Source organism: Eulemur rufifrons, chromosome 7 (genome assembly GCF_041146395.1).
Source record: "Eulemur rufifrons isolate Redbay chromosome 7, OSU_ERuf_1, whole genome shotgun sequence".
Taxonomy (NCBI): Eukaryota; Metazoa; Chordata; class Mammalia; order Primates; family Lemuridae; genus Eulemur; species Eulemur rufifrons.
Window position 1 is genome coordinate 216,065,973 of NC_090989.1, and position 14,618 is coordinate 216,080,590.

Sequence of the window (14,618 nt, forward strand, 5' to 3'; positions counted from 1 at the left end):
ATAGTAACCTAGGCAATAGAATTATGACGCCAATATAATAAATTAATAATAAAGCCAGAGCCTAGATTTATTGATCTACTAGGAAAAAAAATTTGAATCTGAATTCTAAAGAAACATACCTAGTTTTTTAATGACATCTCCTTTATCTTCAGTCTCTATAATACTCACTGAGGCTGATTTTTCCTCTGATTGTGGAAGGATATTATTAAGGTAATTTATTGTATTGAGAAGCGCTTCAGTGTGTAAATGAATATCCAAAGAGGAAAAATTCACCTAAAGAACAAAGCCGATTTTAGGAATAGGTCAATAAATATTTGCTTCTCTGCTCTCCACAAGGCACTATGCTTTGTGGTATAAGCAGTGGTCCCCAACCTTTTTGGCACCAGGGACTGGTCTCATGGAAGACAATTTTTCTACAGATGGTGGGATAGGGGTGGTGGTAGATGGTTTCGGGATGATTCAAGTGCATTACATTTATTGTGCAGTAAAATCTCTCTGCTAATTATAATCTGTATTTGTAACTGCTTCCCAGCACTAGCAACACCATGTCACCTCCACCTCAGATCATCAGGCATTAGATTCTAATAAGGAGCAGGCAACCTAGATCCTCATATGTGCAGTTCACAGTACGGTTCGTGCTCCTAGGAGAATCTAATGCCCTCACTGATCTAACAGGAGGCGGAGCTTATGCGGTGATGCTAGTGATGGGGAGCATATGAAAATATAGATGAAGCTTCGCTTGCTGGCCCAGTTCCTAACAGGCCATCGACCAGTACAGGTCCATGGCCTGGGGCTTGGGGACAGCAGATATAAAGGATACAATTTATAATGTTCTGTTTTTATCTTAAAGGATCTTATAATTCCAATTAGGAAATAATTTTCATAAGAAATATAAATATACTATCTAATTAAAAAATGAATCACTATCCACTCATACCTTAATCAGCTGTAAAACATTGTTATAGGTACTTTTCAAGTTGGGTACATTCTTTTCAGCCTATCCAAAGAGAAAACAAATCTGTTAGAACATGTTAGGAAAACATGTATATACAGTCACATGATAGTCCTAATACGTGTTTATATAACTTGTTTATGTAACTTACCTAATTACATATATAATTACCTAAATAACTGCTTCACCAGAACAAAAGAAAATTGGTAAGTATGGACCTCTCTGGCACATAGCAAGTATTCAATAAATGATACATATTGTCATTCTTATTATCAGGAGAGGAAATGTTGGATATTATCAAGTATACAGAAAAATCATTTGGTCAAAAACAACTCTGTACAGTTCATCCTAATTCTTCCTATATTTGAAAACAACACTTGTGACAGAATTATTCACCAAGTATCCAAATACTGTTTTTTTTTCTTTTTTAAAAAATGTATTATTACTTTTGATTGACAAATCATAATTGTATATATATATGGGGTACAATGTGACATTCAGACATACGTATAAAATGTGAAATGATTAAATTAAGCTAACATATCCAACACTTCGCTCTCCTATCATTTTTTGTGGTGAGACATTTGAAATTTACTTTCTATTTATTTTGAAATATATAATACACTATTATTGACTACAGTCACCCTGTTGTGCGACAGATCTCAAAAATTATTCCTCCTATCTGAAACTTTGTACCATTTAATCAACAACTCCCCAGTCCCTCCTTCTCCTCCTCCCCCAGCCTCTAGTAACCATCATACTATTCTCTGTTTCTATGAGTTCAAATTCATTAAATTCCACATAAAAAGGAGATCAGGCAGCCTTTGCCTTTCTGTGCTTAGCTTATTTCACTTAGCACAGTGTCATAAATAGGATTTCCCCCATTTTTAAGGCTGAATAGTATTTCAGCCTTATGTGTATGTATACTGCATTTTCTTTATCCATTCATTTCCTTTACATCTATAACACATTTATGGTCTACAAGCTATTTAATGCATACATACAAAAAAAATTCTAAAATATCTACATCAATAATGGATAGCAAAAATGGTCTTAAAAGTGATAAAAATGTTCTTTTAGCATTATTATTATAAAGTAATTATTAAAATAATACGGCACATAAAAATAGGTCAATGGAAACATGGAATAAATTACAAATAGTCCACAGTCCATAGAAAAACATAATAGATGATAAAATGGGTATTATAAATCAATAAGAAAGGAATGGTTTTATTGACACTACAAAAATCATATAACTTCACTCAACAGTGGGAAATGAAGTGAAAGCATCATCTTAAATCATATACAACAATAAATTCCATCAAGACTAGAAAGTTTATTTCTCTTTCAATACTCTGATGGAGGAAAAAGATCAAACTGGAGGTCATTTCTATGTAGAACACAGGCTTCTCATCTTGCTGTATGAAGTATTTATAAATCACAACTATTTAATACAGGATGACAAGACGAAAAAACCTTAAAGCATTAGGAGTTGTAGAGATTACATCAGAATGAAGATTAAACAAACTGAAGATTACTAAACTTACCAAACTTGACTACAATATATCATCAGCATACTTACCATATTAAGCAGATATAAATGGAACTGCTTACCTTCACATATTCCAGTGTTAACAGATCTTCCAGTGTGTTATCCAGTGTTGTGACCAAATAAACTGGTTTCTTGTTTTCATCTAAAAATAATTTTTAAAAATTACCTTTTCATAGGACAAATAACTGAAAATAAATGCAAGCATAAGTAATTATATAATTGGAAACAAAGGGCTTTTCTAAATCAGTTCTGGACCTTGGATTCTACCTTACCAAGGTCAAGTCCCTTTTTGATTTTTTAAACTCTAAAAATAAATTTCTCTTTACAATTTCCTTCCCTTCTCTTGTGCCACACAACACTGAAATCTTATATCTTTCTAAACCCAGATGGTAGATAAGGTTAAAAAAACAAAAAACAAAAAACAAGTAATCAATTAAAGAAAAAACAGAGTGGCTTTTAGGAACCATGATAAAAGAGCAGAAAGAGAATTCTGGCCTTGGATCACAGAAAAAAGTTAAAAACAAAAACAACAACAAAAAAAATCAGAGTCCTTGAAAACCCAGCTGTTCAAAAAACAGATCAGAAATGTGATGAGACATTAAGTTTTTCTGTACATTAGGTTAGATCAAAATAAATCTATTATCATATAATTCTGATCAAACCTGTTGTACTAGAAAAACTGGCATCAAAAAGATTTTTATAGCAAACTTTTAAAAGTATCATCACCAAATTACTTAAGGCTGCTGGAAATTAACATCTGAGACTGGAAAGACTACAAACTAACCATACAATTCTTGAGGGAAAAAAAAAGTCACAAATTCCATGAAGTCCTACAAACTTAAATGCTTATTAGCACATGAACCAGCTTTATACTGAGGGTGTTAACATTTCAACCCTTAAGAAGGTCTCTATTTTGTTTACACACTTATTCATTCACTGAACAACTATTATATTGATCATTTACTTCACTCAAGAAACTGTGCAATTCATTCCCTCTGAGAAAACAAGAGTAAAGATATCAGAAATAGTTGTAGTAAAAATTATACACTCTGTATTGTTTTGAAAGGTTTTTTTTCTCCTTTGCTTTTAGGAAAATAAATTAGAAATAAGTATAAATGTAAAAATTAGGCCGAACATGGTGGCTCATGCCCAGTGCTTTGAGATGCCAAGGTAGGAATATCATCTGAGGCCAGGAGTTCAAGACCAGCCTTGAACATAAAGACCCTGTCTCTACAAAAATAAAAAATAAAAAAATTAACCGGGCATAGTGGTGTGCACCTGTAGTCCCAGCTACTTGGGAGGCTTAAGCAGGAGGATCGCTTAAGCCCAGGAGTTTGAGACTACTGTGAGCTATGATCATGGAATTGCACTCTAGCCTGGGTAACAGAGTAAGATCCCATCCCTTAAAACAAAAAAAAGTAAAAATTGACAACTTCTATAATATTTCAGGATTATCAGTGAACACTGTCAACTTGGTTTACTTTTCTTTATAATTACCAAACTGTTTCTTGATGTAAAAAGCATAATAAAACAAAACTCTGTATCTACTACATATGACAGTATATAGAAAGGAAAGTATGGCAAGAGATAACAATAACACAATCTACCACGCTCAAGTTCTGAAGGGCTATGGAACAAGTTGTAGAATACAAGAAAAAATGTATAAATCATATCCTCTGACCAAGTCTTAAGCCACAGTTTTTAATTTACATCCCAATTTATTTTGCTTTTTTTAGAGATAGAGTCTCACGCTGTCATCCAGGCTGGAGTACAGTGGTGTGATCACATATCACTGCAACCTCGAATTCCCAGGCTCCAGTGATTCTCCCAACTCAGCCTTCCAAGTAGCTAGGACTACTGGAGCATGCCCCATGCCCAGCTATTTTTTAAAAATTTTTTCATAGAGATACGGTCACTATGTTGCCCAGGTTGGTCTTGAACTCCTGGCCTTAAGCAATCCTCTGCCTCAGGCTTCTAAAGCGCTGGCATTACAAACATGAGCCACCATGTCCACCTTGCTCCCCAGTTTAAAAATGACATCTCACCAAAGAAGATATATAGATGGCAAATAAGTAAGTAAAAAAAAATGCCTCACATCATATGTCACCAGAGAAATGCAAATTGCCACTACACACCTACCCAAATAGCCAAAATCCATAACACTGACAACTGGAAAGGATATAGAGCAACAGGCACTCTCATTCATTGCCAGTAGAAATGAAAAATGGTACAGTCACCTAGGAAGACATTTTGGCAATTCCTTACAAAACTGAATATACTCTTACCATATGATCCAGCAATCATACCCCTTGGTATTTACCCAAAGAAACTGAAAATTTATGTCTACACAAAAACCTGTACGTGGATGTCCATAACAGCTTTATTTATAATTGTTAAAACTTGAAGCAATCAAGATATCCTTTGATAGGTGAAAAGATAAATAAACCGTGATACATCCAGACAATGGAATATTATTCATTGCTAAAAAGAAATGTGCTATTGAGCCATGAAAAGACAAGGTGGTAACTTAAATACATATTACTAATTGAAAAAGACATCTGAAAAGGATAAGTATCATATTATTTCAACTATATGACATGTTAGAAAAGATAAAAACTATGGAGACACTAAAAAGATCAGTAGTAGTTGCCAGGGGTTAGGCAGGAGGGAGGATGAATAGGTGCAGCCCAAGGATTTTTTTTTTTTAGGGTAGTGAAACTACTCAGTATGATAATATAATGGTGTATACATGTCATTATACATTTGTCCAAACACATAGAATGTATAACACCAATAGTGAATCCTAATGTAAACTATTAGATTTTGGGTGATAACGATGTGTCAACGTAGGTTTATCAATTGTAACAAACGTACCACCCTAGTGGGGGGTGCTGATCATGGGGGAAGCTACGCATATGAGGATGCAAGGAGTATATGGGAAATCTCTGTACTTTCTGCTTAATTGTTCTGTGAATCTAAAACTGCTCTAAAAAATAGTCTATTTAAAATTTTTTTTAATGTCACCTCTCCTCACACAATATTATTTTACTAAAATGTTTAATGAAATTACACTACTGATTAGTTGTCCAAATCATTCCCTCTACCATTCATAATTATATTTCAAGGAAAAATCCAGAAAATGTAAAAGAAATATAAATAGTACCCTCCCTAAGTGTCCAACATAGAAAACAATATTTTCTTAGGGATCATATCCGTTATGATTCTGGAACATAAAAGATTCGTAGTAAGTAGAACACCATCCTCTAGTCCAACAAAGATGTCTACAAGCTAATCCCCTAGAACCTGAATATATTACCTCATATGGCAAATGGGACTTTGAAGATCTGATTAAAGTTAAGGTTAAAGGGAAAGTATCCTGAATGAACAAGTGTGGTCCAATCTAATAACTTTTAAAAGTAGAAGCAAATGCAGAAGAGGAAGTTATGAGATGGCAGTATGAGGAGGATTTGACGCCGTGAAGGTTTTGAGATGCAGGAGGCTATATGCAAGGACCAAAAGAGGCTTCAAGGAGCTAAGGGCAGCCACTGACTAACAGGCAACAAGGAAACAGAGACTTAAACCACACATAAATGAATTTTGCCAACACCTGACTGAACAAGGAAATGGATCCTCCTCTGAAGTCTTCAAAATGGAATTCTTGCTGACACCTTGATTTTTGCCCAGTGAGACTTATGCTAGACTTCTGCCCTAGAGAACCTTAAGATAATAAATTTGTGTTGTTTTAAGACACTAAGTTTATGGTAAACTGTTACAGCGAAAATAGGAAACTAATTCAGTGTTCCAGTATTCAGTTAAAATTTAAAATTCAACCATGATCATTTGATTTTCCTTAATGAAAAAAATTAACTTCATTTCTTCCCCTCTGGTCTACCCCTCTAGATTACCAACTATAAGATAAAAGTTAAAGATTAACTCATAATGTAATAGTCTTCTGAGAATATTTTAGCAAATGTACTGATTCAGAGCCTAAAGAATTAAAAACTGTCCACCAGGTAGTCAAACAATAGAATTAATTAATTTATTTTTTAAAATAGAGATTCTTACCCAAGTATTCTGGGCATTTTAAGCAGAACTCTTTCAAAAAGGCATTTGCTTTCAAATCATATGTTCTAATCTCAATTTCTGTACCCAATCCTAAAACATCAATTTCTACCACAGGCAGTTCACAGTCTCCAACAAGGTGATAAAGTTGAATCAAAACCTAGAAAAGAAAAAAAAAAAAAACTACCACTACATAAAACAAAAACATGTGCATAGTGGTTATATATGGATATATGAGATAAATATTATATATTTAACATTTGTGATAGATTTTTATACCCACACATACATATAATACATACTTACACTGCATAAATAATCATTCTCATAAAATATGTATTGCATACCCACAGTATATCATCTAAACTCCCAATTCTTAAGAAAGTTAATCTTCAAAAAAGGGGATAAAGAAGCACAAGGAACTTCAACCCAAAATATGTCTCCCTGGTATAATGAATATTTTGAATAAAAGGCTCTTAGAGATCACCAGACGCTAGAAGAGACTTTTCCCCTATCTGAATAAGACCAGACAGACCCACCGAGGAGAACAATTGTTTTTCCTTCCCCTTCCCCTCAAGCTTCTACCTCTCCCAAAGCATAGGATAAAGATGTTCTCTGAAGTTCCTAGTCTGTCTAAAATCTGGACCTACCAAAGAAGAAAACAATTACCTCTGGTCCCTTTCTTGAGTTTTCATTAACTGAATCCATGTCACAGGAAGGAAGACTAAAGTCTGTTAACAAACCTGGAACAGACTTTAGTCACAAACCACAGTCCACTCTGGAGGTCCAACAAACCTTGTCCCACATGCAAACCATTATATGTTCTTCAAGCCCACTAAATTCTACCTAGTAATCATTTACTGCCCCTCAACAGAATTCCTTTTCTCAAGCCCTCCCCATAACCTGTTTAGCCAGGATCTAAGCCCCTTCTATAACCTCAAGATGGTATATAACCACCGTTGGGTGGTTGGGTCTTCATTCTGAAGGCTTTAGTATCATGTAAAACTATGATCAAATAAATTGGCATGCCTTTTCCCCAATTCATCTGCCTTTTATGAGCTGATTTTTCAGCACACCTTCCCCTACAAGGGGAACCACACAGCAAGTATGGATTTAGCTTAATCAGGATGAAAACAACAGTGCTTATTAGCAATGACATTATATAAGTAAGATATAAATAGTAGACATGGCAACCACTTTGAATAAGCCATATTAATCTTACCATGTTACTTACCTCTGGTACTTCACATCGTATTTTAAATGTAGTCATATTTACTGAACAGTCCTGCTTTTGTAACTTTCTGTGTCGACCACTTTTAACTATAGTTGGAAATTGAAGAGATTCATCCAAGGGATAACATGGTGCATCAAAAAATTCCTCCTCTGACTCTAAAATTCATAGAATAAAGTTTAAGTCAATAATAAAAATGATCAACTTAATAACATTTTAATTTTTCTGAAATAAATATGAACATAAAATACTAAACGTCTATTTTAAAAACTGAATATAAACCTAAGAATCAAAAAAAGAGAAAAGAGATTACTGTATTTTTAACAAATAACATTTTTGATGACAAAAATATGGAAAACTACAAAATGTAATCTTTAGTTTAAAGAAGATCATCTTTTGCAATCATTAGTCTATTTTAAAATTGCCTAAGAAAATTTTACAGGAAATGACAATACCAATGATGACACACATCATGAATACTCAAAGTAAGGTGTTAATATGCTGCTCACTCTTCCTGGATAGTCTAATCGGACTTAGTTATAAACCCTGAAATATCAGCAGCAAAGGGCAGGCCCTTAAGTCTAAAAGAAGTAAACTGAGATCAAGTACTACTTTACATATGAATATATACACAAATATAGGTATATATGTACATATTAACAAATATACACGTATACATACATACACTGATATTAAAAAGGATCCAAACAGTAAAAACACTTAACGACTTAGTAAAACCATTAAAAAGAGGCTTAAAGGAAACTAAAACGATCAGAAGTATATCCCTAATAATTAAGATTGAAGCTATAGTAGAGGAGCTCACAAACATCTCCTCTCTGGTGACCACACACAAAGAAAAATATTCTCTACAAAACCAAGAATCAACATGGCAGTTTATTTTACTTAACATTTAGCCATTTTTAAAGTTTTAGAAATACAGAAACACATTTACTTTTTCTTTCTAATGTGATCATAGAAAAGCAAATATTTGATATCAGAATATTTGTAAGTTTTTATTGTTAGGTTTGTTCCAGGTAGGAACTCAAAAAGTATGTGTAGGGCAGAATGGGGTTAATGCAAAACTTAGGCTTGTAAAAACAACAGCCGCAAGAGTCTGGAGAGTCCACTGACTTTGTAAATCTAATGGACAGCTGCACCAGCTTCCTTCTCCCTCCCTCCCTGATAGAGATGAAGGCTATCCCTCCCTAGCTCTCCTGATAAGGACTATGCCAGAACTGAGGGATGGATGTGACAGGGACACGGGTCCTACAAGTTGGTTATTTGAAGAAAGAATTAATTACAAGCAGCTATTCCGGCTCACTTACTCCCCCTGAAAAAACCCTCTATAAAACCCAAGGCTCTCCCCTTTTTTTCTCATGGACGCTTTTTTGCCTTCACCCATCCATCTGCACCCAGATGCTCAAAATAAACAGCATTTTGGTACATATGATACTTCGTGTGTGTGTGTGTGTGTGTGTGTGTGTCTGTGTGTGTGTGTCTCTCTTTCTCTCTCTCTCCCTCTCGGCTCCGGACCTAACATTTATATGTAAATGTAGATATTAAGACTTGAGCTTTTCCTTTAATAACAAACATATTTTAGAAAGTTTTTTAAAAATTTACTACAGTAAAATTTTCTAAACAACTAAGTAGCACATCATAAATTAGACACCTACGAAGTTTTGGTGGGTTTCTTGGCTCACAGCTGAATAAAGATGATTAACTTGTGAGTTCAACTTTTATATACCAAAAAAATCCCATTGCAAAAGCAAATTTAAGGAACATCCAAATTGTATTATTTTAAAGAAATTTTAGCAAAAATTTCCTGAAAATATACAACTATCTGCTATTGCCTGAAATTTTTTATATAACACTAAGAAAGCAAAATATTCTACTCCAAAACATGTGTTTTTGACATTAGGATTATATTTAGTTGATTATTTTGAGAAACAGCACACAAGAAAAGCTCTGAAGACAGAGTATAAGTTTCCTTTTTGTAAGAGAAATTAATACTCATAAAGGAAATCTACCTGCATAAAGGTGTCTCCTTCTCAGTACCAAGAAGGATGATTCTTAATCATAAGACTTTATCAAAGAAGATACTGACCTAAATGTGCATAACAACATTTACCCTTGTCTACCATGCTTTTCCTGGTCACCTTCCCATAATTTGCATCCCCCTGCCCTAGCCCAGAAGTCCAATACCTCTTTTCCTTTTTTTAAGCTCAAAGTAGTCTATAAAACCAACTTTTAATCAGCCCTTTGAGTTATTCATCCCTGAGTTTCTCCCATGTACACAAGAATGTTAATACATTTCTACTTGTTTTCTCTTGTTAATCTGCCTTTTGTTAACAAAGCCTCAGCCAAGAACCTACAGGTTAAAAGGAAAAGATATTTTCCTTCCCCTATATGGTCATTTGAGAAAAATACACCTCAAAATGGAAATTATTGTAATATTATATGTATAATAAAGAAAATATCCTTAAGCAGTTTCATTTTACCATCTTCAGAAACAGAAGGAAGTTCCAAAAGAGGAATTATTTTCTGTGAAATCTGTGTTGTTCCCAAAGAAGTAGATGTTTGCATCTGAAAGAAAAGTAATTCACTGTTAATTAGCACACGAAGACATTTATTCAAAGTTCTACAACAATTTTGACAAAAAGCTACTCAATTTGAATGCACTGAAAAGATATCAGATCTGAATTAGAAAAAATACATCATACAATGTAGATTTAAAGTAGTTTTACAATTGTAAGGCTAAATATAAATAGAACTGTTATAATTATTTCCTTGATGATAGGCTTTGAAGAGATCTTATATTTTAACTTGACATCTTACTAAATAAATAAACCACCTCCAAGGCATCCATGAGGAACAACCAAAAGTCCCAATATTTAAAGCAGGTAAAGTTGAGGAGCTTTCAGATTTATTATTAATTTCTAAAAGATATTTCAAGTAAATTTATTCTTACTGTTTGGGGAAATATAGCATATTGACATTCATGCATGTTCCTAGTCTGGCCTGGATGCCGCCTGGTCCCCAACGCCTCCCAGTGCCCTTTCTGCTATATCCCCAGGGCATAAGACTTATCTCTCTACCAAGCTCTTGCTTGGTTCTCCCTTGTGGATTAGTAACTTTTATCTCTCTCCGCCCCCCACTGCACTGTATGCCCATGAGAATTAGGCATTATTGCCCTTAAATATACAGGGACCATATATTATTTCTGTTTTATACATGCTACTTAGTACTCATTTTCGTTTGTGTGTATATGTGATATCTAGCACATTGACCTGGGATTACCAACCTGAGGCCAAGGAACTCCTCAATTAGAAGGTATAGCTTAAACAAAGCTTTTTTTTTTTTGAGACAAGGTCTCACTCTATTGCCTGGTTAGAGTGCAGTGGCATTGCAATATAGCTCACTGCACCTCAAACTCCTGGGCTGGGCTGAAGTGATCCTCCTGCCTCAGCCTCCCAAGTGGCTGGGACTATAAGCACCTGCCACCACGCCTGGCCAAAAAGCTTTTAAAAGCTCATGTTATATGACCTTAAGGTTGTTTACCTCGTCATTTCATGGTAATTATAAACTCTGATTGGCAGCTTTAGATTTCTTGATTAAAAACCTAAATAAACTGATTGAGTTATAGGCATTCTTTCAAAGGGGTTCTCCGTGAAAAGATTGCAAACTATTCTGTCAGGGGCTTAGTGAAAATATTTTGAATTACTGTATTTAGCAGTTACTGCCATTTCTTTATTAAATTCAAAAGTTTTTTGTGAAATAACGAGCAATTTTTCAATTTTTTTAAAAAAAACAAAACCACATAATAGTTTTAAAAAATAATAAGAGATATCCCTGAATCTTCCAACCACGCCAAGAAACAAAACATACCACAACCTGACCTAGAAGCATCTTATGTGTTCCTCCTTGATCATTTTCCCTACCACTGATCATGATTTTGCTTTTATTTAGTTTGTATTTAAGCTTCTATAGATGATTTTCTAAATATACTGTTACCTCTGCCTCTTTCTAAACTGTCAAAAAGGGAAATATTACTCTTTCTTGTGACTTCCCACTTTTACAAAACAATCTTTAAATTTTAACCATACTGATTGTTTCCTGAATTTCACTATTCCAATGTATTGCACTGATGAATAAATCACTATTTATTTGTCCACTGCACTGTTGGTGAATATATGTATTGTTTACATATATTTGCTTTACTTACAGCATCGCTATGAGCGTCCTTGAACATGATTCCAGGTGCGTGTGTGCAAGACTCCTAAAGAGTGAAATCATATATGTTCACCTTATGAAGTATTATCAAACTGTTTCCATAAGTGTTTACAAGCCATTACATTGACACCAGCAATAAATCAGAGACAGTATATCTCCATATCCTCACAATTCTTAGGATTTTCAAAGATTTTATATTTTGCCAATCTCACTGGCCTTTTCACCAGTTTTAATTAGAATTTCACAAATGCATGATAGTTATATGTCATATCATAGTTTCCTTTGCTATCTTTTCTTAAAATTCTGTTCATTTTGGGGAGCATCAGCAATATTTTTTTAAGTACATTATAGTCTACTACACAGAAGTACACAAACCATAACTGTAAAATTCAATAAATTTTCAAAAAGTAAACATACCCACACAACCCAAATCCAGTATAAAACATTACAAGCAACTTACAAACTTCCCTCTTGCTCCTTGCAATCATTAGGCATTCCCCAAAAAAGTAACCAATATGCTACTTTAATTTCAATTTTTAATGTTTTGAGATTTTTACATCTACTTTCATGAGAGAAACTGGTTTATTATTTTCCTCTTTTACAGTATATTTGTTAAGTTTTAGAATACAAGTTTTGTGAAGCTCATAAAATGAGTTGGCAATTAGTCCCACAATCTAATTTCCAAAAATCCTCTGGAGTTTTGAGGTATTTCCCCCTCAATCACTGGCCATCATTGCTCCACATATTAGTATTTTTTTGAGTAGTATTCCACTCTATAAATATACAACTATTTTTTTATCCATTCACCTCCGGATAGACAACTGGGTTTTTTGCAGCTCTGCACTACTATGATTAACCCTACTGTGAGCATTCTAGTTCAAGTATTTTAGTGGATATATGATTTCATTTTCTTAGGTAAAAACCTACAAGTGGAATTTCCAAGTCACATGGAAATTATATACTTCACTATTTTTTAAAACTGCCAGTCTATTTTCCAAAGCGGTTACACTACTTTAAAGTTCTACCAGTAATGTATGAGAGCTTTACATGCTCATAATGTCAATACCTTGACACAGTATTGTCAGTCTTCTTATTTTTGACCATTCTAACAATTGTGTATTGGTATACCAATGTAGACTTGATTTGCATTTTCCTGATGAATAATAGTCAAACATCTTTTCATATTATCTATTTACCCATTTATTATTGAGTTGTTGGTTTCCTTATACATTTTGGATACAGGTCTTTTGTAAAATATATGCGTGTTGCAGATATTTCTCCCAAGTGGATGGCTGAATGATTTGCCTTTTCATTTTTTTAGAATGTTTTTCAAAAGGCAGAAAAGATTAATTTTCATAAAGTCCAATTTATCCTTTTTTTCCCTTGTTATATTTGTACTTTTTGTATCTTAAGATATCTTTACCTACTGCAAGGACTCAAAGGTTTTCTCTTCTGCTTTTAATTCCAGAAACCATACTTTTAGCCTTTACATTTAGTTCTATGTTTCAAGTGAAATTCCATGTATGGTATAAGATAAAGGTTGAAATTAATTTATTTTAAACAAGGAAATCTAGTTGTTTCAGTACTATCTGTTGAAAAGGCTATCCTCCCACTTAGGTTGGCACCTATGTAATAAATCAAATATATATTAGCCATATATTGTGGAATCATTTCCGAACACTATTCTGCTTTATTGATCCATATATCTATACTTAAGCCAATACTATACCTTCTTAAATAAAGTGGCTACATAGTAAGCCTTGAAATTAAAGGGGTTCAGGACATGCTGCCCCCAAATATGGTACCTTGGCATGTGAGAAAACAGTAGAAGCAAGAAGGTCTTGTTGACCTTTCTGTGCCATTCTCCCTTGAAGCACACCTATAAAGAATTCTCTGACTTTCCTCCAAAGTAGATCATAGGACCCTCATTCACTCCCTATACCTCGAGGAAAGGCATGTCATACAGAGATGCCAAAAAGAATCTGAACAAACACGCCCTGCTAAATTTCCTTCTAGTTTACTACCAATAGATCATATCCTCTTATAATCCAATCATACTTCTACATGACTGTTCATAAAAATGTAGTTTTCCCTATTTCTTTGGATCTTCATTTATGAAGACTTGTGTCAAATAAACCTTACATTAAATAAATCTTAGACTTTTCTATCATTAATCTGTCTTTTGTTATAGGGACTTCAATCATGAATGTTACTATCTTTCTACCCTACAAAATCAACTACTGGAATTTTTGCATCTATGTTAATGAACATATTTGTCTGTAGTTTTCTTATAATTCTTATACTTTCTTTTCTTATAATTTGTTATAATTTTCATATATTGGTTGTAGTATCAGAATAATGAATGCAAAGAAACAAGAAAGTATGGCCTGTTCACAAAAGAAATTAGCACAAACAGCTCATGCAGACACACAAGCACTGTGTACTTACTGCAAAAAAAAACTTTAGTTTTAAATAAGTACAGAAAGCTAAAAGAAAACATGGATAAAGACCTCAAGGAAACCAGGAAAATGATGTCTCAACATACAGAAAATATAAATAATGAGACAGAAATTACAAAAACGAACCAAACA

At 33.8% G+C, this 14,618-nt stretch overlaps 1 protein-coding gene across 4 annotated transcripts in view; it reads right to left on the reverse strand.

The window, feature by feature from the left end:
- VPS13A (vacuolar protein sorting 13 homolog A) overlaps positions 1-14,618 on the reverse strand; it is a 227,052-nt gene that overhangs the window by 135,635 nt on the left and 76,799 nt on the right. For all 4 annotated transcript variants that reach the window (XM_069476374.1, XM_069476372.1, XM_069476375.1 and 1 more), the window contains exons 24-29: positions 10,296-10,380; positions 7,801-7,955; positions 6,570-6,726; positions 2,567-2,646; positions 938-997; positions 120-273 (exon numbers count right to left, since the gene is read on the reverse strand). In XM_069476374.1, coding sequence (XP_069332475.1) covers positions 120-273; positions 938-997; positions 2,567-2,646; positions 6,570-6,726; positions 7,801-7,955; positions 10,296-10,380 — 691 coding nt within the window. The remainder of the gene's footprint in view (positions 1-119; positions 274-937; positions 998-2,566; positions 2,647-6,569; positions 6,727-7,800; positions 7,956-10,295; positions 10,381-14,618) is intronic.